Genomic DNA, 27,631 nt, shown 5'->3' with positions numbered 1-27,631 from the left:
GCCGCGATTTGGCCTCTTTCTGCGGCGACGCGTGGGGGAGCCAACTGGCCCCCCCACGCGTCGCCGTCGCCGAAACAGGCTGAATGGCAGCCTTCTCCTGGGCGTCCGCTCGCTCGTACAGAGCGCGCTCGCTCGCCAGGGGAGCAGCGGTTGGTGGCCACAGGTAGGCAGAGGGGGTGGGGGGAGAGTGCGCGCGTCCGCGTCCAATCCCTGTGTCCATGGGGCACATGCGCAGTAGTGCGGACACAGGGACACAGGGACTGGACGCAGAGACACTTGCACATTATTATATAGGATTTCTTGCATTTGCACCTCACCTTTTCCCCTCCAAGGAGCTCAAGGAGGCATATGTTTAACCCCCTCTTCCCCCCCTCCTCATTTCATCCCCACAACGCCCCCTCGAGGCGGGTTTGGCTGAGCGGAAACTCACAACAGTGAGTTTCTTCACGGCCAAGTCAGCATGTGAAGCCTGGTCTCCTAGGTCCTAGTCCAACAAAGTGTCCTTACACCTGAGTAAAGCCAGCTAGGATCAGGCTGCACGTGCGTCCAGTTTAGAGGGTCGTGGCAGCTCAGCTGGTCCTCTGGACGCACCAGCCTCTATTCCTCCCCGATGAGCAACCTGGCTGGGTGTGGACTGCAAAGTGGGGGCCATCTCTCTATATTGGTCCCTTGAGAATCCTCCTCGGAGAGCCCCCAGCCCTGCCTTGTATGGTAGCACTCGGAGCAGCGGATGCCAGACTCTCTCTGAGTTCTCCAGGCTGACAGAATAAACTTGGAATGCCAGCCAGCTTGCATCCCCTGTGTGCCAATGAGGTGTAAAATACCTCCTTGCTCATTTTTAGGTAAGAATGCCAGGGGGGTGGGCGGGGTGTTCATCAGGGTAGAGAGGAGGGGGCATCTGAGTTCCAGTCTCCCTTTTCCGGGAGAGGGAGGGCGGCCGCGAGACAAGAGGAGCTTTTAAATAGCAGGCTCCCTCTGTCTTTATTAGCCCTGCCAACAGAGACGTCAAACATGATAAAACATCACATTAGCCGGATTTGCTCAGAGGCACCAGAGCCCGTGGGGTGGGACAGGCCTTGAGCCAATGTGTGTGTGGGGGGGTGGAGGCTGGGCAGGAGGAAGAGGGGAGGGCAGATGCGGGGGGGGGGGGCTGAAGCAGAGCCAGGACTGGGCTCCAGCACCTGTTAAGTGCCAGCGCTTAGGTCAGGAGCTTGTGAAACAAGGTGTGAAAGCACACGGCAGCGTGGTTTAGTGGTTAGAGCAGTGGTTCCCAAAGTGGGCAAAACTCCCCCCCCGGTCTGTCAGACTTTGAAAAGCTGGCTATCGCTGGTTCAAGTCTGTCAATTTCATGGAGTGAATTAAACTAAATAGTTTTAACTGGATTTTGAATAATCAATTTTGTGCAATCAATTGCTACCGTTTTGAATTGTGTTATTGTGTGTTATTGTGTTGTTATCTTCCTCAGTGGGTTGTGCAATGATTTATTTATTTTTTACAGGGGAAGGGACACATCTTATTCTCAAAGATGGGTGCTCTGTTCCTTCTTGGGCTGATTTCTTTAACAACAACAACAACAATAATAATAACAATAATGATTTTGTTATTTATATGCAGCCCATCTGACTTGGTTGCCCCAGCCATTCTGGCTGGCATAGTTAATGTGGGGCCCACACTATGCTGAGTCCCACCCTTCCTATGGACATGCTGTGTGGTCTATTTGGTGTCTGGGCCTCCCTTTTTTATCTTTTAAAACAAAAAGCAACCCTGCAGGGTTGTTGAGAAGCAAAAGCCAATAAGGCTTGGAAGTGCTTTGCAAATGGAAAGTCCTCTTGCTCTGGCTGCAAGTGTCATCTTCCTTGGGTTGGGTTGGGGAGACGTTCTGAATCCCACTCAGGTCTAGGGTGATCTGTAGTCTTTCCCAGGGCAAGGCGCTCCTAGATTTCTCCCAGCTTCTGCCTACTGTGAATTTAATATTTACTTGCTTAATTCTGGCGGCCTTTGCAGCATCAAATTGTATCTCCCAGTAGCATTAAAAGCTCTGCATTTTTATTTATTTTCTGTAACATGTTTCACAATGAAGCATAGATTAAAAATGATCGGTTTTTATTTACTTAAGTCATTTCTATACCGCTGAATCACTAGCATCTGTAAGTGGCCCACACAAATAAATACACCATACAGGACAGAAGCAATAAAACAAAAGAAGTTTATCAAACAAAAAACAGCACTTCCTTAAAATGCCTGTTGAAACAATAAACTCTTTGGTTATGAGCCTGAAGTTCAGCAAGGAGGGTTCTTGTCTAATCTCAATCAGGAGCGAATCCCATAGACTTGGTCTCGCTGTCTGAATGCCCTGCTTCAGGTAGTTAGGAACCTTGCATCTAAGCCGGGGGGGGGGGGGCAAGAGAAACTCTCCCCAAGATCTCAGGGACCAAGGTGGGTATTTTCAGATGCTGTGTGTGGCATGGGGAGCAGGGAAAGAGAATTTTTTTCTTTTTGGTCTCTCTCCTAACCTTAGAACTCATGGACATCCAATGAAGCCAAATGTTGGAAGACTCAGGAGAGATAAAAGAAACTACACAGAATGTAGTTAATCTATGGAACTCCCTCCCACAGGAGGCAGTGATGGCCACCAACCTAGATGGTTTTAAAAGAGGAGTGGACAGTTTCATAGAGGGAGAGGGTTATGGGTGGCTACTTGCCTTTATGGCTCTGCCCTGCCTCCACAGTTGGAGGCAGCAATGCTTTTGAACACCAGTTGCCGGAAACCACAGAAGGGGAGAGAGCTCTTATGTTCGAATCCTGCTTGCTGGTTTCCTATTGAGGCATCTGGGTGGCCCCTGTGAGAACAGGATGTTGGACTAGGTGGGATCCAGCAGGTCCTGTTCATGTTCTTAAGTTAAGAAGAAGTTGACCTTAAAAACAGTTCAAAATGTAAACAAAACCAACAGCTGATTATAGATAGAAAAGAGAGAGAGAGAGATTATAGGTAGGTGTGTGTGTATTAAATTTACATATTAAATACATGGGAGCTTTACACATTGGATGAGCACTGACCTTTGTTTTTCTCCTCTAGGAAAGAGGAAGCTGAAGAAATGGCAGGGCCTTCAAGGGCAGAGCAGCGGGGAGACGTCTGGAGCCCCGAGACTCCCTCTCAGACCAGCAGGCTAACTAAGCTGCCCTCCTTCATCTCTCTCCAGTCGCCCCCCACGTCCCCCAGCGAGGAAGACTGCAAGCCTGAGAAGGATAGGAGTGGGGAAGATGCAGGTACAAGCACGGATTCTGGTCCTCAACATTGGTGGGCAGAGCAGCCAGAGCCGTCTTCCGGCACTATGCCAGTGTTCGTAATGTGTTCAAGAAGTGTCTGGATTCTGCTCCCGGGGAAATGATTAGCTGAGAGTTGGAATTTGGGGTGCATGGAAGATAGGAACATCAGAGCCTGCTACAGGGCTCCCAACTGGAATAAAATATCGGGTCAGCCCCACATAATCAATCAGAAGATGCAACGCAAACACACCAGTTGAGTGGCAGTGCCCATCAACTGAACAGCCTCCTCAGATCTTTTATTGGGGTGTGTGAAGGAACCTCAGGCCTGGTTCCCATGGCCTGCTGGATCAGGCCAATGGCCCCTCTAGTCCAGGATCCAAGCACGAGAGCCCTCTCCTCTCCTGTGCCTTCCGGCAACTGATATTCAGAAGCAACGAAGCTTCCAACTGTGGAGATACAGCCTAGTTGTCCTGGCGAGCAGCCATTGATAGCCCTCTGCTCTCTGTATTTCTAAACATTTGTTAGGCTCTTGCAAGTGACATGTGTTGCAAAATCGGATGAGAAAAAAAATCGGATTACCTTGCCACCAAAATCCTTTCTTGATGTAGGAATGAATAGGGCTCTGTTTTCTTCAGGGACCACTAAATATTCTTGGGGAGCTCACAGGGTGAGCATGAAGGTGCCTCCCCACCCCCACCCCCGGTTTTTTTGCTTCTTTGGAGAGAGAGATTACCTCTGCAGATGGCAATTCCAGTGACCCTTCATGGCTAAGCCTTTGCGGAGAGTGCTTGGTTTGCTGGGCGACCTTCATTAGTAGCAGGCTACCCTGAGTCCCTTCACTTCCCAGCTCTTTGCAAGGCCGACCACAGGCAATCGTTCAAGAGCCTTCCTTCTCCTCTCTGTTCCTTCTCGCTGGGGGGCTCTGCAAATCCCTCCGCCTTCTCGCGTTCTCGTGGCTGTGGCGAGGGCAGAAGCGAAGCCTCCCGTTGCTCCGGTGCTAATCGTCCGCAGGTAATGCTCCTTTCCATATTTCACCTTCCAGTTAAATGGTTTGCGCCAGAGCAGTCGGTCCTCCCCGTGCTAATTGTAAGCAAGTGCACCAATGTCGGCCCTTCCAATCGAGTGCTAATTTAATTAGAAAGCACCCATTTTAGTTAATTTGTTCGAGAAGATCACTGCAGGCTCCTGGAGAGAACAGATGTTCCCCTCTCCCCCGATGAACATTCTGGGGTTTGTAAATGACTCCACTCAGCCTTGTTTAGGAGAGAAAAGAGGGTTTTATGGTGGCAAACGACCCTTTCTGTAAACATTTTACAGCTCTCTGCACGTTTGAGTGAGGATAAACCCCTGGCAACTCGGCGGGCTGCAAATTTGCGGCCATACGGCTATCATTTTATTGTCATATTTCACGGTCGTAACGTTAATGGAAGATGCTCGCTCCAGTCTTTTTTAACAGCTCCGCTGAGCACGCTCAAAACACTTTCGCTTTGGAAAATTCATTGAGGTACAGTGCTTCAGTTTTTGTTTACCGCTTCCGCTTCTGCAGGAATACAGTAACTCTGCAAGAGCCCCCTTTCCCTCCCTGCCAATGCACACCCCTGAATCACGCCAGCGGGCCTCACCCTGGACTCTGTGCCAAGGTCCGGGCAGCACAGGTTAAGAAGTGTTCAGAGAAGGGTGGCCAAGATGATAAAAGAGTCTGGAAACCAAGCCTGGTGAGGAACGGTGGAGGAAGTTGTAGGTGTTTAACCTGGAGACGGGAAGGCAGAGAGGTGATAGGATAGCCATCTTCGAATATCTCAAGGGCTGTCATGTGGAAGATTGTTTTCTGCTGCTCCAGTAGGGACAAACTGAACCAATGGATTCACATTGCAAGGAAGCCGATTCCGATTCAACCTTAGGAACAACTTTCTGAGAGTGAGAGCTATTTGACAGTGAATGGGGAAAGAGGTTTTTAAACAGGGTTTGGATGGCCGTCTGTCAGGGATGTGGTGCCTGCATTGGGGGGGGTTGGACTAGATGGCCCTTGGGGGTCTCTTCCAACTCTACAATTCTGTGATTCTATTATTCTGCCACCTGCCACCTGGGGGCTCCATGGACCAGACAATAGCAGTCCTGAGTAGCCCTTTGCAACAAGAGGCTGAGTTGCTTCATTGCGGGGAGAGAGAAACTTGGCTAAAACTGTTTATGGCCAGCACACACTTCCAGGCAGTCTCTATTTTGCCGGTGGAATTCAATTGCACGCCAGCAGATTCTGGTTGTGCAGATAAGTTGTACTGTGCACTCTTGCACAACATACCTGCTCCCCCTCCCCCCATCAAATGTTTTGCAGTAAGGAAAGTGACTGGGAAATGGACTCCCAGGCGAGCGAGTTCCATAGTTTAACCATGCGCTGTGTGAAGAAGGGCATTAGGCAGCGTGATTTAAAGTATCAGCAGAGAGAACTAAACAGTTTCCCAGGGACCTGAAATTGTGTTTTGAGGCAAAAAGAGACAAATGAAGGAGAAAAAAGCAGGGTGTGGAGAATAGAGAGTTCCGTGGCCAATAAGGTAAATTTCTGAACCCCTTGCCCCCTTAAAAGCTCTGCCCCAGAGCCTCCCAAGCTGTTTCAATTGATGGTGAGGACTAGAAACCTAATGAATAGCATGCTTCTCAGAATAGCTCATTGTAGACCCCAGACTTCACTGCTCTTGGGTATCCCTTTTATGGATCCTACTCCGTGTTTCAGGGTTTCCCTGACTCAACAACAGCACCCCTTGGGTTTATAATCATAGAATCAATAATAGAGTTGGAAGGGACCCCCAAAAGTCATCTAGTCCAACCCCCTGCAATGCAGGAATATCAACTATAGCATCCATGACAGATGGCCACCCAACCTCTGCTTAAATGCCTCCTAGGAAGGAATGGCATCATAGAATCATATGACTGCATAATTTATTCCCAGAGCAAGATTCTGGAGTTTCGTTTCCTATCTGCAGTGGGCTGTTGCATCCCAGGCGCCATCTGCCTTTCGGTATTTGGGAGAGTGGCAAGCTGGTCTCTCTGGGGCTCCTGGGGCTCCGCTCTGCTGAAACAGATGCAGGGGAGAGACATAAAATGGGGGGGGGCAGGGGTTTGAATCTCATTCCTGTCATGTTATTTATTAATATGCCACCTTTTGGCCAAAAAAAACCCCCACCCCAAGGCAGCTCAGAAACAATGCAGATGCGAATACAAACATATCAATGCACATGCGACAGAATGCAAATCAATAACGATAAAAATAAATCTTTACATTTCAGAAGTATCAAAATGCATTCGTTTACCTACCAGAAGGGCAAGCAATTATTCCCCACGAAACCATCAAGAGAGAGCAAGAATAAGCACTTAAACAGCAGCTCCTCCTTTTAAGGGTCCCAGGTGGGGCAGGAGGGGGCAAGGCAGGTAGAATTGCTGCTGCTGCCCCTGATAGTTCCAGCCATCTCTATCCTGCAGCAATTCCTGTGAGCATCTATGGGGATTTTGCAGCCGTTCTAGCAACAACGTAGGCTTAGAGACACCCCCCCCCCAAAAAAATAAAATCACCAAAGAATATTAAAATAATACCTCATTAGGTACAAACAAAAACCAGTAAGTAATATGCCAGGTTTTTAAGTTCACCAGGACGCTTGTTAAGGCAAAACGTTAAATAAGAAAAGTAAGTTAGATTGCCTTTTACAAGCTGCACACTGGGCAGGCATAATAAATCCTGTTTCACATCTCACACAAGCCCCACCCCCCTTAAAATTCATCCCAAATAATGGTCCTAGTAAATTCAAAACTGATTTTTTTTTGCCTGGTGCAATAATGCAACTGTGATGATGATGTTGATGGTGTTGTTGTTGTTGTTAATTGTTTCTTTATTGCCTGCCCTTCATCCTATGGTCACAACACTTAAAAACTAATTGTTGGAAAACAAATCACCTTTACAAAAGCAAGGTGCGTCCTCGGCATGCACGGAAGTGTGTGCTGGCCTCAAGTGGCAAAAGCCAGTGTGAAGAAGGACATCTTCAGCATCCTTCAGAAGCCGTGCAACGAAGGTGCCAGGTGCACCTCTCTGGGGAGGGAGCGCCACAGCTTAGGAGCCACCACAGAGAAGGCCCCCTTGATAGTTCCTCTGCCCTGTGTGAGATCAGCAGGATACCCAAAGCAAAATCCAGCACCCTGCCCTCTTCTTGCCATCAAGCGGCCTACTCAACTCTAGCTGTCCCCTCCCGTTGTTGCCATTGCCACTGCCTCTTTCTGGGCTCCCAGCCCTGGCAGTGGGCGGCAGAGCTTCTTCCAGTCACCCTGCCTGCGTCCGCAGCAGTTCAGGTTCAGAGTTTTTTTTAGAAAAGCCCATTGATTGCAGGGAGACCTGCGGTGTCAGGAGTCGGGTCTCGGAGGCCTCAGGTGTGCTGATTCATTTCAGCGAGGCAGGAAAAGGCCCCAGTGGGTTGAGCTCTCTGGCTCCATCCTTCTGTGTGTGTTCCTACACACCCAGGCGCACCACTGCTTGCCTGCCTCCCTCCGTTTCCCAATTTCACACCACGGCCCAGTCCCCGCGTCGAGGCTCTGTCTCATCTGGCAAATCCATGCTCTATCAGGCGTACAGAAATGAGTTAATTAAAAAGCATCACAAACTACTTTCATAATTGAGTTAACAAACCTCTAATATAATTGCTTTCCTAATGCAGAGTCTATCAAGCTGCAGGTAGAGTGTGCACATTTGCAGAGCGGCGGATGTCTTGTCTGTCCGTTCTTGCTTGCTTGCTTGCCGGCCCCTCCCTGGGCCAGAAACTCCCCTCTCAGAAAACGCAGACTCTGCACTTAAGAACAAATTATTTGAGGTGGCTTGTGTGACTTTCCTCAGGGTAGTAGCCAACTGCTCAGAGTAGACCAACTGAAATTAACAGGCCTACATTAGTGATTGCATTCATTTCAGACTGATTCCATTCATTTCAGACTTGTGCGCTTCTCGGAGCTTTCTCAAATGTAGAATCTTTTTGGCAAAAAGCAGTGCATGGCAGGAGGAGGAATTGTGATTCCTGGGGAAGAAAGGACCCGGAGCCATGAAAATGCCCCCCCCCCGAAGCAATGCTGCTTTTTTGCAGACATGGCCTGCAAACATTCAGGTTACCTCCAGAACTACTAGGCCTTGGAACTAGTTTTTAAAAGAACCTAAAAGCCCTTCTGGACCAGGCCAATGGGCCATCCATTCCAGTACAGTATCCTGTTCTCACAAGGTTCTCACCAGATGCTCATTATGGGAAGCCAGCAAGCAGGATCTGAGCACAGGAGCCCTCTTCCCTCCTGTGGTTTCCAGAAACTGGTACTCAGACGCATTGCTGCCTCCGAATGAGGCAGCAAAGGAAGAAACAGCTGCGATTCTGAAGAATCGAAATTATTTTATGGGGGGGAAACACATGCAAGAAGCTGCTGTGGGAAGTTTGCAGGCAGGGCCTGGTGCCAGAGCCATGTCCCGTCGGTCCACAGGAGTCAAAGCTACATTACCCCGACCCATGGAGGCTCTATCATGACTCATGCCAATTTTTAAAAACTTTCTGCCCACCCCCCTTGCTCCCTAGTCAGCTCTCGTTCAGAATGCAACCCGTGTCTTCCTGTCCCCCAGGGAGCTCTTTGAGAATGTGCTTTCTGATCTCTTCATTTGTGTGCCTCTTATTGTGTCTGCAGCCGCCCGCCCCCCCCAATATCTCCTCTCTCCTTACTGATTTGTTGGCAACTTTCAAATCTGCCAAGCCTCCTGCGTTTGGTGGGCCTGCAATCCTCACTTTTTCTGGATGAATTGTGGCATGGTCTTTGAAAGCTCTTTCCTCTTGTAACGCAGAGCCTTTGCATCCCTATATGCAGAGAAAAGAGCATTAAAATCTCACTTGAGAGGCTTGGAAATATTTCCTGTTCCAGTGGCTGCATCTGACAACCCCAGCTTTACCACCCTCCCACGCTAGTTACTCACTTGGCATCGGAGTCGTTGGAACTGAGATACATCATAGAGTCATAGAACTGGGGGGTTGGAAGGGACCCCAAGAGCCATCTAGTCCAACCCCTGCAATGCAGGAGTCACAGCTAAAGAATCCCTGACAGATGTGAGGCTGGAGTGGAACACTTAAGCCCAAAGGCAGGGGTAGAAAGAAGTCAACCTTCCCCCCTCAACGTGAGAGGCAGAATGGATGCCAAGTCTCCGAGGGAGCTGTCTCTACACAAAGGCCGAAAGTGGATAGAGAAAAGTTGTTCTTCCTCTCTCATGACAAGAACTTGTAGAAGTTTATATCCTGATGAATGACATGGGAGAGAGAATTCATGGACATAAAACAAAGCTGAAGACTGGAAGATTTAGGACAGAGAAAAGGAAGGGCTTGTTCACGTAGCACGTGGTTTAACTGTGGAACTCCCTCCCACAGGAGGCAGTAGTGGCCCCTGACATGGAGGAGGAGAGGGTTCATGGGAACAACCCCTTTCTCCATCCCCAGCCAGCAAGATTGATGCAAATTAGAAGTGGTACTGGGCCCAGCTGCAAAAAAACACCCCTAGGGTGACTCTTGAATTGATCACCTGGTCACTACTATTTTATTTTATTTTATTTTATTTTATTTATGTGACAATGAATGTTGTACATAGACACACAGTGAGAGAAGGAAACTTTTGTTCTGCTGCCAAGAGGGGCGCTTCCTCCTCTTACTTGCTTTTTCTCATTTGAAAGGCTGCTTTTCAAATGAGAAAGGTTAAGGGGTGATATGATAGCCATGTTCAAATATATGAAAGGATGTCATATGGAGGAGGGAGAAAGATTGTTTTCTGCTGCTCCAGAGAAGCAATGGATTCAAACTTCAAGAAAGAAGATTCCACCTAAACATTAGGAAGAACTTCCTGACAGTAAGAGCTGTTCGGCAGTGGAATTTGCTACCAAGGAGTGTGGTGGAGTCTCCTTCTTTGGAGGTCTTTAAGCAGAGGCTTGACAGGCATATGTCAAGAATGCTTTGATGGTGTTTCCTGCTTGGCAGGGGGTTGGACTGGATGGCCCTTGTGGTCTCTTCCAACTCTATGATTCTATGATTTTCATTTACAAAGAGAGTTTTGCATTCGCTCAACCAGTTGTCCTGTGCAGGAGGACGCCATTCCCATTTTACAGGTTGGAAGCTGAGGCTGAGTAATTTGCTGACGGCCGCCCAGGTGCCCCCAGAAACAGAGGGCAAGTCTCTGGTGCCTGAACTGCAAATTTACAGAGCTGCAATGTAGTTGCATATCTCTCTCTTTTTGCCCCCCCCCCCAATCTCAGCAGGTTTGGGACTCACTCTGAAAACCCTGCTCTGTCAGGCTTCTGGTCAGGTAGATAAGCAGGAGTCCTGTAAGCCAGAAGGGCAGGGCTGGAGCAGGGCAAGACCAAAGGCAGAAGGAGTCAGTTGCAAGCAGGATTTCCAGGGAGACTGATCTCGCCCAGCAGGGCTTCACAGAAAGTGTTCTAAGTAGTGTTCAGTGTCCCAAGTGTTCAAACCACGCAAGTGCAGAATATGTGTGAGAGCTAGAACCTTGACTTTTGATTTCAAGCAAACATGATGATTCCCAGGATACCAAACTGTGCCGCCAGGTGCATGCAAAAAGACACCATGAGCTTGCAGAAAGACCGAGAGAAGTGAGGGGCCAGAACTGAGACCTACAGTTCCTGACACATGACAGCCAGAACTGGAGCCCCCGGCCTCTTGGGAGAACAGTGGAACAGCATGCTAGGAGGCAGAGGAGACCCCCGACAAGACCCCTTTTTTCTGGAGCTGCTGCCCATGGCTGCCTTTCCTGGGGCCGCTGTCGGTTTCCGCTCCTGGTGGCCCATAATGGATCACTCCCTGCCTGCTTCATGTTTGGCTGCATCCTGTCAGCTAACAGGGAGCTCATCTGCTGCATTTTATGGCCAGTGAGTCGCGAGACGGAACCATTGTGTTTGTGAACGAGTTGACAAGTGGAATTGAGGGGCCGTGAAGCATACAAGCCCAGTGTCACCGGAGATTTGTGCTAACCGCCGCCCTGCCCGAGCGGCCAGCAAAATGCTTGGGCGATTCCGTCATTCCGCCGGCTGGATTACATCTGGCGGCCCCTTTCTCTGCCACGGCCATGAGAGCTGGCTCCCAGGCAGTATGCCCTTACCCTGGGGGCAAGGCACAGGCACCCAGAGCATCAGCTGCAGGGAGAAACCGGGGGTTCCTCTCCATCTTCAGGCTGAGCCACAGAGGAAAATAGAGACAGCATGGCTTGTGTTCCATCAGCAATCACCTTTTGCCCTGAGTGAGAGGTGATAAAGATGGAAAGGAGACATAATAGCCAACTTCGGCCTCAGCCCAGTATACCTGGAGGAGCGTCTCCACCCCCATCGTTCTGCCTGGACACTGAGGTCCAGCTCCGAGGGCCTTCTGGCAGTTCCCTCACTGCGAGAAGCAAAGTTACAGGGAGCCAGGCAGAGGGCCTTCTCGGTGGTGGCACCCTCCCTGTGGAACACCCTCCCATCCAATGTCAAGGAAATAAACAACTATCTGATGTTTAGAAGACATCTGAAAGCAGCCCTGTTTAGGGAAGTTTTTAATGACTGATGTTTTAATGTACTTTTAGTCTTTAGTTGGAGGCCACCCAGAGTGGCTGGGGAAACCCAGCCAAATGGGCGGGGTATAAATATTATTATTATTATTATTATTATTATTATTATTATTATTATTATTATCTTCAAATCTCTGAAGGACTGTCACACGGATAGTAGAGCAAGCTTGCTTTTTGCTGCTCCAGAGGGTAGGACCGACACCAATGGATTCAAATTACAAGAAAGGAAATTTTGACTGAATATCAGGAAGACTTTTCTGATGGTAAAAGCTGTCTCGCGTCTGAATGGGAGCTGGCAGACTATCCTTCCATGGAGGTTTCCAAGCAGAGGTTGGGTGGCCACCTGTCAGGGATTCTCTAGCTGGGATTCCTGCATTGCAGGGGGTTGGACTAGATGACCCTTGGGGTTGCTTCCAACCCTGCAATTCTATGGTTTTATGAAGCCTAGTGAGAGATGCCAGGGGGTTGAGCCTGGGACCTCTTGCATTCACAGCATGTCCCCTTCCGCTGAAGGCCTTTCCCCAAATGATTGCATCCTTGTAGGCATGAGAGGTGAACAGCGAGGTCTTTGCAGATGCTCTGTGGACCTCCTCTCCAGAGAAAGGACAGGCCAATTCCTGGCCATGTGCAGCAGCATGGCTATGGAAGTGGGAGTTGGGAGTTGAAAACATTGTGCAGATTTAAAGGCCCTGGATATCTTGGTGCCTCTGACTAAGAGCATAAGAAGAACTGCTGGATCAGGCCAAGGAACCACCTGGTCCAGCCTCCTGTTCTCACAGTGGCCAACTAGATGCCTGCAAGAAAAATCTGAGCACAAGGGCCCTCTCCCCTCCCGTGGTTTCCAGCAACTGGCATTCCTCCTCCTCCTCCTCTGTGTCCTCCTATGACCTCTAAGAATAACCTAGAATGGCCTCTGAGGTGTTTTAAGTGATGCATCATCTCTGAGCAACAATGTCACGTGGGGAGACCTTCTTGGTGGCTGTTTTCACACACGCAGGCACTCCCCCACCCCTTTCACCCCGAGTTTAATCAAGGCCTAAATGTGAATATCTTCCAGAGGCAACGTGAAATATTTGGGCATGCATTTATCATCTAGGGATAAGTTGTTTTAGTAGCATTTCTAAGAAGTGTGTTTATCAGCTCTTTGGGCAATCATTTTTAGCTTTGAATTCACGGTCATAAAGTCATCTCCTTCACCCAAGCCTGTGTGCAAATGGTGAACCGTTGCCTAATTAAATAGAGAAAATGAGGGATTTTTCAGTCACCTGGAGGCAAACTAAACAAGCAAGATTTAAAGAAAAAATCTCCAGAGATGCTCATAGGGAACTTTATGAAGAGGTGGCAAGAATACACAGAGGAATTATACCAGAAAGATATGGAGGTCTCGTACACCCCAGGTAGTGTGATTGCTGATCTTGAGCCAGACATCCTGGAGAGTGAAGTCAAATGGGCCTTAGAAAGCACTGCTAATAACAAGGAAGTGATGGTATTCCAGCCAAACTATTTAAAATTTTAAAAAATGATGCTGTTAAGGTGCTACACTCAATATGCCAGCAAGTTTGAAAAACTCAGCAGTGGCCAGAGGACTGGAGAAGATCAGTCTACATCCCAATCCCAAAGAAGGGCAGTGCCAAAGAATGCTCCAACTACCACACAATTGCGCTCATTTCACACGCTAGCAAGGTTATGCTTAAAATTCTACAAGGCAGGCTTAGGCAGTATGTGGACCGAGAACTCCCAGAAGTGCAAGCGGGATTTCGAAGGGGCAGAGGAACCAGAGACCAAATAGCAAACATGTGCTGGATTATGGAGAAAGCTAGAGAGTTCCAGAAAAACAACTACTTCTGCTTCATTGACTATGCAAAAGCCTTTGTGTCGACCACAGCAAACTATGGCAAGTTCTTAAAGAAATGGGAGTGCTTGATCACCTCATCTGTCTCCTGAGAAATCTCTATGTGGGACAAGAAGCTACAGTTAGAACTGGATATGGAATAACTGATTGGTTCAAAATTGGGAAAGCAGTTTCGACAATACGACAAAGCTGTATATTGTCTCCCTGCTTATTTAACTTATATGCAGAATTCATCATGCGAAAGGCTGGACTGGATGAATCCCAAGACGGAATTAAGATTGCCGGAAGAAATATCAACAACCTCAGATATGCAGATGACACAACCTTGATGGCAGAAAGTGAGGAGGAATTAAAGAACCTTCTAATGAGGGTGAAAGAAGAGAGTGCAAAATAGGGTCTGAAGCTCAACATCAAAAAAATTAAGATCATGGCCACTGGTCCCATCACCTCCTGGCAAATAGAAGGAGAAGAAATGGAGGCAGTGAGAGATTTTACTTTCTTGGGTTCCATGATCACTGCAGATGGTGACAGCAGTCACGAAATTGAAAGACACCTGCTTCTTGGGAGAAAAGCAATGACAAACCTAGACAGCACCTTAAAAAGCAGAGACATCACCTTGCCAACAAAGGTCCGTATAGTTAAAGCTATGGTTTTCCCAGTAGTGATGTATGGAAGTGAGAGCTGGACCATAAAGAAGGCTGATTGCCAAAGAATTGATGCTTTTGAATTATGGTGCTGGAGGAGATTCTTGAGAGTCCCATGGACTGCAAGAAGATCAAACCTACCCATTCTGAAGGAAATCAGCCCTGAGTGCTCAATGGAAGGACAGATCCTGAAGCTGAGGCTCCAAAACTTTGGCCACCTAATGAGAAGAGAAGACTCCCTGGAAAAGACCCTGATGTTGGGAAAGATGGAGGGCACAAGGAAAAGGGGACGACAGAGGACGAGATGGTTGGACAGTGTTCTTGAAGCTACAAACATGAGTTTGACCAAACTGCGGGAGGCAGTGGAATGCAGGAGTGCCTGGTGTGCTCTGGTCCATGGGATCACAAAGAGTCGGACACGACTAAACAACAACAACAACCTTTCTTCGTAGGGATGAATCCCCTGAATCATTTTGGTTTATCTTTTCCAAACCTTTCCCAACTCTACAATATCCTTGCCGAGGTGAGACAACTGCCCAGGGTTTTTGTGAGTTGATGTAAACATCTGAGGGTTGCCACATTGGGGAAGCCTGCCCTAGGGAGAGCTGTTTGTTGAAGAACCAACCATTTCAGCAGAGCACTGCAGCTTAGTTTCTGCTTTTTGGACCTGACAACACTTTCATTCTTAAGCCTGGTTTGTCTGCATGCCGCTCAGGCCCAGGAAAAAATGTGTGTTGGTTTTCATGAAAGGCACGAGAGCATCTTGGAAGCACGAATTCTCTCGCCGGCGTGGCAAGCTCAGCAGAAGCGACTCGGGTTTCCACCGCAGCGGCTGGCTCCCGCTCTCCTTCCCAGCCTCGCAGTCTCCTTTGCTCGAAGCTGTTCAATCATCATAATGAAAAAGGGGCTTCTTAGCGGAGCTTTCACTAACTAGAAATTATATACCTGGTTCCCGGAAGATAGATTGTGCCGCTCCCAAGATACGGAGGGTGGCAGGAACAAGTGAGTGACTGCGTCGTCTGCCACCAAGATGGATCGCACAATTTGAACGCTCTACCAGGAACTTTAACCGAGGGGCTTGCAGCCGGGCGGGCGGGCGGCAGGGGGCTTGCTGTAGTTTCTGCAGGGACACTGCCTTCCAAGAGGTAGGCCAGAGGTATAGTCCTTTCCTCTTGCTCAGCTCGATGGAGGATATTTATCGGGCCACCCAAGAACGAACCCCCCCCCCAACCTGCAAAACTCTTTGATAAATGGCAGCAAACCTCGAAGCCTGTTCATTGAAGCGGCACCAGGCTTCTGCTCTCTGGATATTCCTTCATTTGCTGTCCTCGTGTTTTATAATGGATGGTGTTGCATTTCAAAATGATTACTCATTCAGATTAGTCTTCCTTTTTTTGCATATCCTGTATTGATTCTGAGACCATTAATACTCTGTGGGTCTCTTTGCTGAAATTGGGGAGATTTCCCTGGCCCTCCTCCCATTCTCCAAAGAGGGGCGGGGGGGGGGCTTGCGTTTAAAACCCCACTGGGGGCTTGACCAAGTCACTGTCTTGGCCCCCGTTCCTCACCTGCAACAAACAGAAAGATGCTGGCCCACCTTGCAGGGTTATCGTGGGGACAGAGCACGGCACCAGGTTCAATACGCTGCAGTTACATCAAAGTCTTTCCAACCCCGTCTGCTTCTTTGGTTCTTCTGGGTAATGTAGAAGGTTTTGCAGAATTCTGGAACCTTATTTGGAAAGCGTCCTGTTTTTTTGGGGGGGGGGGGAAGGAACGGAATCAAAGGGCTCTGTAGCTAGGATCCAAAGAACTAGTATTTTGATTCCTCCTTGTTGGTTTATACATTGCATTTTAGGGCTTAAAGTACATTTCAATAATTGAAAAGTATCTGAAGAAGTGTGCATGCACACGAAAGCTCATACCAAAATAAAAACTTAGTTGGTCTTTAAGGTGCTACTGAAGGAATTTTTTTATTTTGCTTCGACTCAGACCAACACGGCTACCTACCTGTGAAAAGTCCCAGTGGAACATGGAAACATAAGGAAGCACCGAGTCTCAGGAATCTCTGCCAGAGAAAAACAGTGTTAAGATGGACTGAAGCATCATGATGAGTCGTCAAAGAGCATAAGAACATGGGCCTGTTGGATAAGGCCCATCGAGTCAAGCAACCTGTTGGCAGGATTGGTTCTCAAGAGCCGCACTCTCTCCTTTGCTGCAGTTTCCAGCAACTGCTGTCTCCAACTGTGGAGGCAGAGAAGAGCCATCATGACTAATAGCCATGGAGAGCCCTCTCCTCCTCCATGAATTTGTCCAGTCCTCTTTTCAAGCCATCCAAGTCGGTGGCCATCCTTACTTCCTGGGAGAGCAAGTTCCATAGCTTGAACTCTGTGCTACATGAATAAGTCCTTTCCTCTGTCCTGAACCTTCCAACATTCAGCTTCCATGGGTGTCCTGGTGTTGAGAGAGGGAGAAGAAGCTTTCTCTGTCTATTTCTTCAAGCCACAAATAGTTTTTATAAACTCCTATCATGTTGCCTCTTATTTGCCTTTTCTCTAAGCTAAAATGTTCCCCAATGCTGTATCCTTTCATTGAACTTTTCGGTGGTCCTTCTCTGAACCTTTTTCAACTCTACAGTATCATTTTTGAGACAAGGCGACCAGAACGTTTAAAGGCCTCTGCTTGAAGGTTCCTTCTGCCCTTCTGCAGGAAGGGAGGTCCAGAACTGTGGGCCCACCACCAGGAAGACTCTGCTGTCCCTGTGCTCGCCAACCTAATTGACCATCCTTGTGGGACTCTGCTCAATCTTAATTAGGGCTGCCATATTGCAAAAAGTGAAAAATCGGGACACAAAAGTTGTTGATTTTTTTCTTACTTGTTGAGCTTTTATTGCATATCTTTTATGCATATTTTGTGAAATTCGCTGAAATAAACACTTCGGATTTCCCCCCAGACACTGTTTCGAATTACAGTATTCCAGCTATGTCCAGGAAATTCAAGACATATTTGAACACCTAAAATAGCTATGCCAGACTCTCTAGGCCAGGGGAAGCCTTAAGGGGCTGCCTCTCCCCATATGAACCCACCCGGACACTGTGGTCATCATCCGAGGCCCTTCTTCATGTGCCTCCTCCACAAGAGGTCTAGAGGGTGGGCCTTTTCTGCAGTGGCCCCCATCTGTGCAATGCTCTCCCCAGGGAAGCTCACCTGCCACCTTTATTATACCAGACCCTCCAAGTGCCCTTATTTTCCAGGGACAGTCCAGGATTTACAGAAGCTGCCCCAGGTTCTGATTTGATCTTGGATTGTTCCATTTTTCATTCAGACGCCCTAGAAATGATGGCGAGTATGGAGTTGTCCAACCCCCGAGCCATCTGAAAGCAGCCCTGTATAGGGAAGGTTTTTAATGTTTTATTATGTTTTTATATATGTTGGAAGCTGCTCAGAGTGGCTGGGGCAACCCAGTCAGATGGGCAGGATATGAATACAGTAGTAAAATTATTGTTATGGAATAGAATGTCCCTGTTTTCACTGGAGAAACGTTGGAGGGTATGTCATATGCCTTTAGGCACCAGACGAAACCATTCCTCTTTGACCACCAAGCCTTTGGCTGAGTAACATCCTCTATTGTTTCATACAGAGCCAGTTTTGTTGACTTTTACACCATTGTTTTACACTGCATCTTTAAATGTGGCACTTTGGGGACATTTTATCGGAGCCGCTCAAGAGGCTTCCATTCCTTTTACAGTCTCAAGATGCAAGTCCAGAGTTGGGGTTATTGTGCTTTGCCGGTAAAGGCAAGAATGGCCTGGATTTTCAGTTTCCTTAAGTTCTTAATAAGGAATTTAACTGACCCCCCCCCCCCGCTCTCTCTCCCGTACCTCTCTCCTTGTGCCTGCGAGTGTGCAAGAGTGTGTGTGTACTTGCGCACGCGCACGTCCAGGTGTGGCAAGGGTTGGGGAAAGCAGCCATGATCCAAAGCGAGTGGGGCAAGAGGGCAGAAGCGGAACCAAATTAATCCAAATCTGGTTAAAATTCTGGGCACCCACCCACCCTTCTCTTCTCGCGCACGTGTTGCTTCGTTTTAGTACATTTTTAAAATTCTCCCCTCTCCCCTCTCTGTTTGCAATTCATAATTAAGTTCAGCCAGAACACAGATGAGAGTTTTTAGCTGTTTAATGTTCTGTCAGGGCCTCTCGTTGTTGGGGAGGGTGGGGTGGGGAACTCTGGGGTGGGGATGTTGACAGACAATTTTACAGTGTGTCTGTAAGAATTTCATAGCGCCTCGTAAATAAATAAATAAATAAATAACATCACGAGCTCCCCCCCTCCCCGCCCTCCGTGCCTGGGTTTACGAGGAGCGCTGTCCTTCAGGGGAAGGAAGAAACAATGCGATTAAAGAGCCCTCTTGCCACCAGCCCCAGGGGGAAAGTGGGGCTGACATGAATGGCAACTAACTCCCTCTCGGCCGCCTTTGCTCACATCCTGTGTTGCCTCCCTCCTCCCTCCCTCCCTCTCGAACTTGTCTTCTTTTATCCGCACCGTCTTCGGGCATAAATGAAAAGCTGCCAATATTATGGCTCAGGAAATATTGCCAGTCTCGTCTTGCAGCTATAAATCTCTTTTTTTTTTTCTTCTCTGAGGGCCCTCCCCGATGAAAGGGCAGTTGCAGGAGCGACCACGTTGCATATTTATCGTGCTATGGAAGTCTAATAATCTGTAATGTTAGCCTCTAGTCTAGAGGTTGTTGTTGTTTAGTCGTTTAGTCGTGTCCGACTCTTCGTGACCCCATGGACCATAGCACACCAGGCACTCCTGTCTTCCACTGCCTCCCGCAGTTTGGTCAGAATCATGTTGGTGGCTTCGAGAACACTGTCCAACCATCTCGTCCTCTGTCGTCCCCGTCTCCTAGTGCCCTCAATCTTTCCCAACATCAGGGGCTTTTCCAGGGAGTCTTCTCTTCTCATGAGGTGGCCAAAGTATTGGAGCCTCAGCTTCAGGATCTGTCCTTCCAGTGAGCGCTCAGGGCTGATTTCCTTCAGAATCGAGGTCTAGAGGTACACCGTTAATAGAGATGGCCCAAAACGGAGAGGGCATCTCTACGTGCTCCTTCCTGGGCACCCTCCATCCTTTCCCCATTCCGGCCAGCGCCTGCCTGCCTGCTCCCTGCTCCCCTCTCTCTCCTCCCCAGCAAGCAAAGCTCGGGCGAGTGTCACAGATGCAGTCAACGCTGCTTCTTAACTTCTTTTCTCCTCTGGCACTGGAAACACGGACTTTGCAGCCCGTAAGATCCTCTGCATTCTGAAATTCACCATATTGAAAGCAAAGTCATGTATTGCCACCCTGATACTATCGTGAGCTGCTGCTTCTGCTTCTTTGGCGTTTCCTTGTAGCCGAGCAAGATTGTCTTCCATGAACACGGTTTTAACAATGAGTCCATAAGTGACTGTGGAGGCCAGTTCTGGATCCACACGTCCTTCCACAGTGGGGACATTGGTTTCCGGGTGGGAGTTGATCACTGTGAGGGTTTGCCAAGCGGGCTTTCCTCTTAGCACATTTCATAGAATCATAGAATCATAGAGTTGGAAGAGACCACAAGGACCATCCAGTCCAACCCCCTGCCAAGCAGGAAACACCATCAAAGCATTCTTGACATATGCCTGTCAGCCCTCTGCTTAAAGACCTCCAAAGAAGGAGACTCCACCACACTCCTTGGCAGCAAGTTCCACTGTTGAACAGCTCTTACTGTCAGGAAGTTCTTCCTAATGTTTAGGTGGAATCTTCTTTCTTGTAGCTTGAATCCATTGCTCCGTGTCCGCTTCTCTGGAGCAGCAGAAAACAACCTTTCTCCCTCCTCTCTATGGCATCCTTTTATATATTTGAACATGGCTATCATATCACCCCTTAACCTTCTCTTCTCCAGGCTAAACATACCCAGCTCCCTAAGCCGTTCCTCATAAGGCATCGTTTCCAGGCCTTTCTCCCTTGTGTCCTGAGTTCGAGTGTCTTCAAAGCCCGTGACACCTTCGGTAAAGGCTATTCTCCAATTGGAGCGCAGGCAGGCCAGTGTTTCCCAGTTGCCAGTGTTTATACTACATATTTTTAGATTTGCCTGCTAGATCAGGGCCATTGGCCCATATAGTCCAGCATCCTGTTCTCACAGTAGCCCACCAGATGCCTGTAGGAAGCCTGCAAGCCCTCTCCCCTCCTGCAGTTTCCCTCAAATTGTATTCAGAACCATTGCTACCTCTGACCGCAGAAGGCAGAGCACATCCACCGTGGCTGATAGCCATCAATCCTCCATGAATTTGTCTAAACCCCTTTCAGAGCCATCCAAGTTGGTGGCCATCACTGCCTCCTGTGGGAGGGAGTTCCACAGTTTAACTATGCACTATTCAAATAAGTCCTTTTTTCGTCTGTCCTGAATCTTCCAACATGCAGCTTCATTGGATGCCCACAAGTCCTAGTGTTACGAGAGAGGGAGCAAAACTTTTCTCTCCCCTCTTCCTCCGTGCTATGCATCATTTTATAACCAAGTTTCTCAGACGTGGGTCCCCAGCTGTTGTCGGACTACAACTCCCATCATCCCTGCCCACTGGTCCTGTCTAGCTGGGGGTGATGGGAGTTGTAGTCCGACAACAGCTGGGGACCCAAGATTGAGAAACACCGTACCATCACACCTTGTCATTGCCTTTTCTCCGAACGAAAGATAACCCTGAATGCACGGTAGAAAGGGTGGCCAGTGCAACAGTGACCCTGAGATGCCCAGCCTTTGCTTAAAGCCCTTGAAGACTGTCTAGAACAGGCTTCCTTAACCTCGGCCCTCCAGATGTTTTGAGACTACAATTCCCAGCATCCCTGACCACTGGTCCTGCTAGCTAGGGATCATGGGAGTTGTAGGCCAAAAACATCTGGAGGGCCGAGGTTGAGGAAGCCTGATCTAGAAGGATGCCTGCTCTCCTCTTGACCTTGCCAGATCTTCTGCCTCCTTGGTGCCTCTCATGCCTGCACACAGCTGGGCACCCAGAGGTCTGCTCGCCCACTGCTGACTCCTTTTTACGCGGCATTAGCTGGCGTCGCAGGTGACTAATGGCCAAGTCGGGGGCGACTGCCGGGCCTCCCTCTGATGTATGGTTGTTATATTAAGGGTGGAAAGGTGCTAAATGAGCCCTCTTTATTTTACATAAATTAGCTCAAAAAGCCATGCATCAATGCCACCGCCACTTACAGCCCTGCCCAAAGTTTGTCTGACCAAGTTTTAAAAGGCGGGGAGGAGAGCTAGCTACGAGACTTTGCCATGTTCCTCATGCTTCTTCGGTGGCGCTGCTGCAGGAGGGCACCCATGGTTTCCCAGCGGGGGAGCCCAGCGGGGTCCACGTGAAGAATCTCCGGCATGAAAGGCCTTTCCCAATATAAAGCCTAGATCCTTCTTGGAACCGCCCCAGGCCCTCAAAAGGCAGCATCGTCCCAGCAGGGGCCGTGACACCCGGGCTAAGTTCGGGGCTGAGATGGGTGTCCCTTGTTCTTTTCCAAGCAGTGGAGAGGGGGGGGGGAGGCAGTTTGGAAACCTGAACCCTTGTCACTTGGCAGGCAACGTAATGTAAAACCCATCCCGGCTTCTCAGGCCTTAGAGACATCCGTCCGTCCCCGATCTGAGCCTTTACAGGGGGCCAAGCTGGGCACTCTCCCCCCTCCTCAGATTGAGCCCCTTCCTCACTTATGATTTGCACACCTTGTGGGCATCCCAGCCTGTGGTCCCTGGGTCAAAGAGAGAGAGATCATGTGAAGCATTGATCCAAAGGAAGGTTGCAGCATTTATGACTCTTTGGTTTAGAGAAAAGGCGAGCGAGCGAGAATATGATAGAAGTTTACAAAACTGGACAGAGAAACATTTCTCACTCATAATACCAGAACTTGTGGCCATGCAAGGAAGATGAATGTCGGAAAGTTAAGGACGGACAAAAGAGAGTCCTTTTTCACACTGTGGAACTCCCTCCCACAGGAAGCAGTGATGGCCCCCAATCTAGATGGACAAATTTATGGAGAAGAGGGCTTTTGAGGGTCACTAGCCAGGACGGCTGTGCTCACTCCACAGTTTCTGAATACCATTTGCTGGAAACCAGGGGAGGGGAGAGTTGCTATTGCACTCATTTCCTGCTTGCGGTTCTCCCACATGCTGTAGGAGCAGAATGCTGGACGAGATGGGCCATTGGCTTGATCCAACAGGGCTCTGTTTTTTTGGGGGGGGAGAGAGGTCGTGTGCTGAACACACACTTAGAAACAAGTGAAAATTTGCACCCCTAACCATTTTGCACCCAGGGCAAACGCCCCCGCCCCCCCTCGCCACGCCACTGGATTATGTCTCTAAACCAGGTGGGTCTCCTGGTGTCACTAGACTACATCTCCCATAATGCTTGGCAGTTGGCCATGCTGGCTGGGGGCTGATGGGTGTCTGAAGTCCAACAGTATCTAGACAGCCATGGGTGCCCCTCCCTGCTCTAAATGCACCTTCAGAAGCAAGTGAGAGCTACAGAACTCAGAAATGATACTATTTCTTAACCCTCTTAGTCACTTGCTCTGGGCAACTGATGTCTGAAAGGATAGGCATGTGTTCATTTTATCAAACAGAGAGAGATCGCATAAAACATTGATCTGAAGAACAGTGCTTGTGACTTTTTGTTGTTTAGTCGTTTAGTCGTGTCCGACTCTTCGTGACCCCATGGACCATAGCACGCCAGGCACTCCTGTCTTCCACTGCCTCCCGCAGTTTGGTCAAACTCATGTTCGTAGCTTCGAGAACACTGTCCAACCATCTCGTCCTCTGTCGTCCCCTTCTCCTAGTGCCCTCCATCTTTCCCAACATCAGGGTCTTTTCCAGGGAGTCTTCTCTTCTCATGAGGTGGCCAAAGTATTGGAGCCTCAGCTTCACGATCTGTCCTTCCAGGGAGCACTCAGGGCTGATTTCCTTAAGAATGGATAGGTTTGATCATAGGTTTGTGTCTTTTTAGTTTAGACAAAAGGCGAGCGTGACCTGGCAGTGTTCTTCTGATGGTCTCTTGTTCCCTCGGTGCCACTAGAAAGCGACCGTCCTTTGGCTCCTAAGCTCCTCCTGCTGTGGCAGAGGGTCTGATCCCAGAGGGAACTGGCAGCCATCAGTTCTTTGAATGCACAAAGCACATTTTAAAATTCTAGGTGTGGGGAGTGTAGCCCGGAGTCAATATTTTCAGCGGGATTCTTAAATGTATTGCTTCCTTCTATTTCTACATTCTTGTCCTGCTGTTTCTCCAAGGAACGCAGGGCAATGTGTTTCCCTCTGTCCCCATTTTATCCTCCCAGGAGCCCTGTGAGGTAGGTCAGGCAGAGGGAGAAAGAGAAAGTGGCTGCAGGCCACTGAAAGGGTTTCATAACTAAGCTGGGATTCGAACCCAAGTCCGGCCCTCTGCCCACAAAGTCACTGGGCAGCCCCTCCATCAGCCTGAAAGTTTCCCCGCCTCTCCTGGCTTGTTAAGACCCGCCATCCTCTCCCCCGGGATGCTGCTCCTTCCAGAGAGACAGTTCTAGCGTTTTGCATTTTGTCATCCTGAGCAGCCTGACCTTGTCAGCAAACCTGAGCCCTTTGTCACATCCATCCTGCTAATTCACCCTGCTGTTTAATGTGTGCGGAACCAGGAGCGTTGGAGTGTTTGAAAGTGAGCTGCTCCTTCTCTGCAGGGCTTAAGGTGCCCAGATTTCCGGCAACGAGAATCACAGAATCGCAGAGTTGGAAGGGACCCCGAGGGTCATCTAGCCCAACCCCCCTGCAATGCAGGAACCTTTTGCCAAACGTGGGACACGAACCCACGACCCTGAGAGAGAACCCTTACCAGATTCCTCCCTTCCTCTCCCAGCCCAGCTTTGACCTGGTTGGACGGAGGATCTACTCCCTTTTCAAGTGAGTCATAAAGCCATTTGAGTGAAAGGATACCAAGCCCGTCTTTGCCTGAAACATGAGACCCTGAGTCTCATGCTCTACCCACTGAGCTCTCCTGCCAATGTAAACAACGTTGAGCTGGATGGGGTTCCCCGCAAGCAGTTCCCCATTCACTATAGCTCTTGAGAAGGGTAATTAATGGCCATGACAGTGGGCATCAGATTTCCTTCCTGAATTAAAAAGTAAGCCCCCTTTTATTAGAACCCAAGACCCTTCCTCTCCTTTTCTCCCAAACACTGCACCCTTTCCTCCTAGGGCAGTCGATCCGCCCTCCCTGATCCTTCTGATTGCCCTTCTCCCAAACTTTTCCAACGGGACAATGTCCTTTTTTGAGGTTAGGCAGCCAGAACACAACACCCTCGCTTTCCCAAGAGCTTTGCAGAGGCATCGGTGTACCTGCCTCGCTGTGGACTAGCAGCCTAGTGGGCTTGACAGCTGTGGCAAAGGGGGGGGGAATGAAGCAGGTGAGGTGCAACATCAGAGCAGCTGTTGCTGAGGTCAGGCAGCATTTTCAGGGTGAGGAGGATCAAACGATCCACTCTCTTTCCCAAATGCCAAGAGGGGTGTGTGTCCTTTTCACTTTTGGTTTATTTATGAAAATATTTCCGTGCCGCTGTTTCATATATATATATATATCCAAGGGGCTTGCAGCACTAAAAACTTTAAAACATACAATTAAACATTTAAAAACCAATATCACTTACCCATTGTGGAAGGATGCATTCTTAATTGCCTGCGTAGGCCTGGAGGAATCAAAAGGTTTTCAGTTTAAAAGTTGGTGCAGAGGGTGCCTGCTGAATCTCCAGTGGCAGAGAGTTCCACAGGACATGGCCAATGACATTGGAGGCTCAGTTTCTCATTGTTGTCAAGCAAGACTCCCCAACTCAAAAAAATGACCAGCGATGCTCCTGCAGATGATCTCAGCGATAGACACCGGGTTGTAATAGTTCAGGCCTCTTTTCCTTTTGATAACAAACAACTCTCTCTCCTCTTTTTTTTCACTCCCAGGGAAGCCTTTGCAGATCAAGCCCAGGTTGTGAGGACGGCAACACCTCCGAGCAGAGCCCTGCGCAGCAGATGACGCCTCGGCCACACACGCCTCAGGGATTCGAAGCCACCCTGGCGACTAACTCAGGAAGACACGGCACCGAGACAGACAGGCAAAAAGGCTCGGCTGGATTTGCCCAGAGGGGCTGTCCGCTTGTTTTATGTGAGAAGTGGGGTTTGCGAGAGGAAGGCTACCCCAGTCTCCCACACAGCCCAGGAGGGCAGCTTTGTGGTTTTATTTCCCCCCCCCCAATAAAGGAGCTTTTCTCTTTCAGACTTTCACCAGCTCCTAATTCAGCTCCGCTGGCCTGCACTGCAGGGGGAGCGTCACCCAGAAACGTCTGCCTGGGTCCCAGACTCAGCGTGGCTGTGCTGGCTTCACCTGGGACCATCAACCGCGATGGTGGACTGGGGGAAGCAGGGAGAGAGACCAGGTAGAAACCTAAGATATAGATTTGCACCCCAGACCCTTTACCACCTCATGCTTGGACCGCCTGGCCAGGGTGGTTTTCCCAAGGGTGCCAAGATGCAGAGTTAAGGGAGATGATTGCCGATAGATGGCTCTGGGATTTCAAAGCCATTGTGGGTTGATGGGTGAGGGGCTTAAATCTCATGCCTGACTTTGTCCCGAGAGAGGCAAAGTTCCTGCAGGCTTTGGAGACACGAGGGCAGAGGGCGGTTTCTCTTTCTTTCCCGAGCAGAATTTTTTTTGAGGGGAAAGAACTCTAGATTCTTTGCAAAGTTGTTTCTTTGATAGTCAAGGCCAGATTTGGGTCTCAGAGTGATTTGTAAAACCAGCTTGCCTGGGTGCTTTTATTATGCAAAAAAAAAAAAAAGCCACAAGCAAAACATTTATATTTGTAGAGGCGTGTTGTGAAGTTCTATACAGGTCTTGGTTGTGAAAGAGAGTCTTGTGTTTTCTCTGGGCGTGGGGGGGAAATCACAGGGTTTGGGGGGGTCCTTTCTCCAGACCGACATACTCAACCGATTTCCCTCTTTGGGTGGAAATTCTGGGGAAAGATCTCATGCAGGAAAAGAGCAGTTGCAGTACATACGCAGATTCCTTCCTTCCTTCCTCTCCCAGCCCAGCTGGTTGGACGGAGGGTCTACTCCAGGGGTCCCCAAACTACGGCCCGCAGGCCAGATGCGGCCCAATTGGCCTCCCAATCTGGCCTGCGACGACCCCCGCTGCCCGCTCTTATGGCGCACAGCGCGGCGGCGCACTTCCACGTCGGAAAAAAGCGCCGAAAATTGTTTGTGCGCATGCGTATGGGCCTCTCCCGACCCAGAAGAGGTAATTTCCGGTGCACTTCCGGGTCGGGGGAAGGCCCATACGCATGCACACAAACGATTTTCGGCGATTTTTCCGTCCTGGAAGCGTGCCACCGTGCCAGTAAGTGTGTGCGCGCATGCGCACGGGCGCACACTCCCCCGCCCTCCGGCCTGCTGCGCGCACACTCCCCTGCCCTCTGTCCCGCCGTGCGATTGGCGCGGCGGGCACTGGCCCAAAGCCGGGTAAGTCTTGGGACCCCTGATCTACTCCCTTTTCAAATGAGTCATAAAGCCATTCGAGTGAAATGATACCAAGCCCGTCTTTGCCTGAAACATACAGTAGGGTTGAAGGTTTCGCAATGACCCCCCTTCTCCCTGGAGCTAATCTGGCTGCTGTGATTCGTTGCCCATTTTTGTGGGGGGAACCTCCAACATTTTGAGCACCCTCTAGGTTGAAATGCACCCTGCTCCTTTCTGCTCTTCTGTAATCCGTCTGCTCCTCCAGCAGGTAATGTGAAATGCAAGAAGCCTCTCTTCCTTCCCTTGGGAAGAGAGTTTTCTTGGCAAGGAATCTCCCCTGCCGTGGCACCACCTGGGATGCATCCAGGGAAGGCCAAGCACTTTTTACTCATGATAATAATAATAATTTTATTTATACCCCGCCCTTCCCAGTCAAGACCGGGCTCAGGGCGGCTAACAGCAAAAATATCAACGCAAGTATAAAAGAAACAATTGAATTAAAATGCAGATTAATACAATGTTAAAATTCAATTTTGAAATTAAAAATCTTCAAGTAAGATAAAACCATTATAAGATAAAACCTTAGGGGAGGGTAACCCCGGGGTCAGACTGCGTCAGTCCGAAGGCCAAGCGGAACAGCTCTATCTTGCAAGCCCTACGAAAAGATGGCAAATCCCGCAGGGCCCTAGTCTCCTGAGACAGAGCGTTCCACCAGGTCGGGGCCAGTACTGAGAAGGCCCTGGT

General features: G+C 49.2%; 1 protein-coding gene across 1 annotated transcript in view; it reads left to right on the top strand.

Annotated features, from left to right (window-relative positions):
- ZC3H3 (zinc finger CCCH-type containing 3) overlaps positions 1 to 26,244 on the top strand; it is a 236,474-nt gene extending 210,230 nt beyond the window's left edge. Inside the window, exons 11-12 of the mRNA XM_035124913.2 lie at positions 3,077 to 3,267; positions 25,337 to 26,244. Of these exons, the coding sequence (XP_034980804.2) occupies positions 3,077 to 3,267; positions 25,337 to 25,368 (223 nt within the window). The 3' untranslated portion in view covers positions 25,369 to 26,244. The remainder of the gene's footprint in view (positions 1 to 3,076; positions 3,268 to 25,336) is intronic.
- The last annotated feature ends 1,387 nt before the right edge of the window (positions 26,245 to 27,631 follow it).

The sequence above is a fragment of the Zootoca vivipara genome, chromosome 8, assembly GCF_963506605.1.
Source record: "Zootoca vivipara chromosome 8, rZooViv1.1, whole genome shotgun sequence".
Lineage (NCBI taxonomy): Eukaryota > Metazoa > Chordata > Lepidosauria > Squamata > Lacertidae > Zootoca > Zootoca vivipara.
The sequence above is the reverse complement of the archived record's forward strand: the minus strand, read 5'-3'. Positions and strand labels throughout refer to the sequence as shown.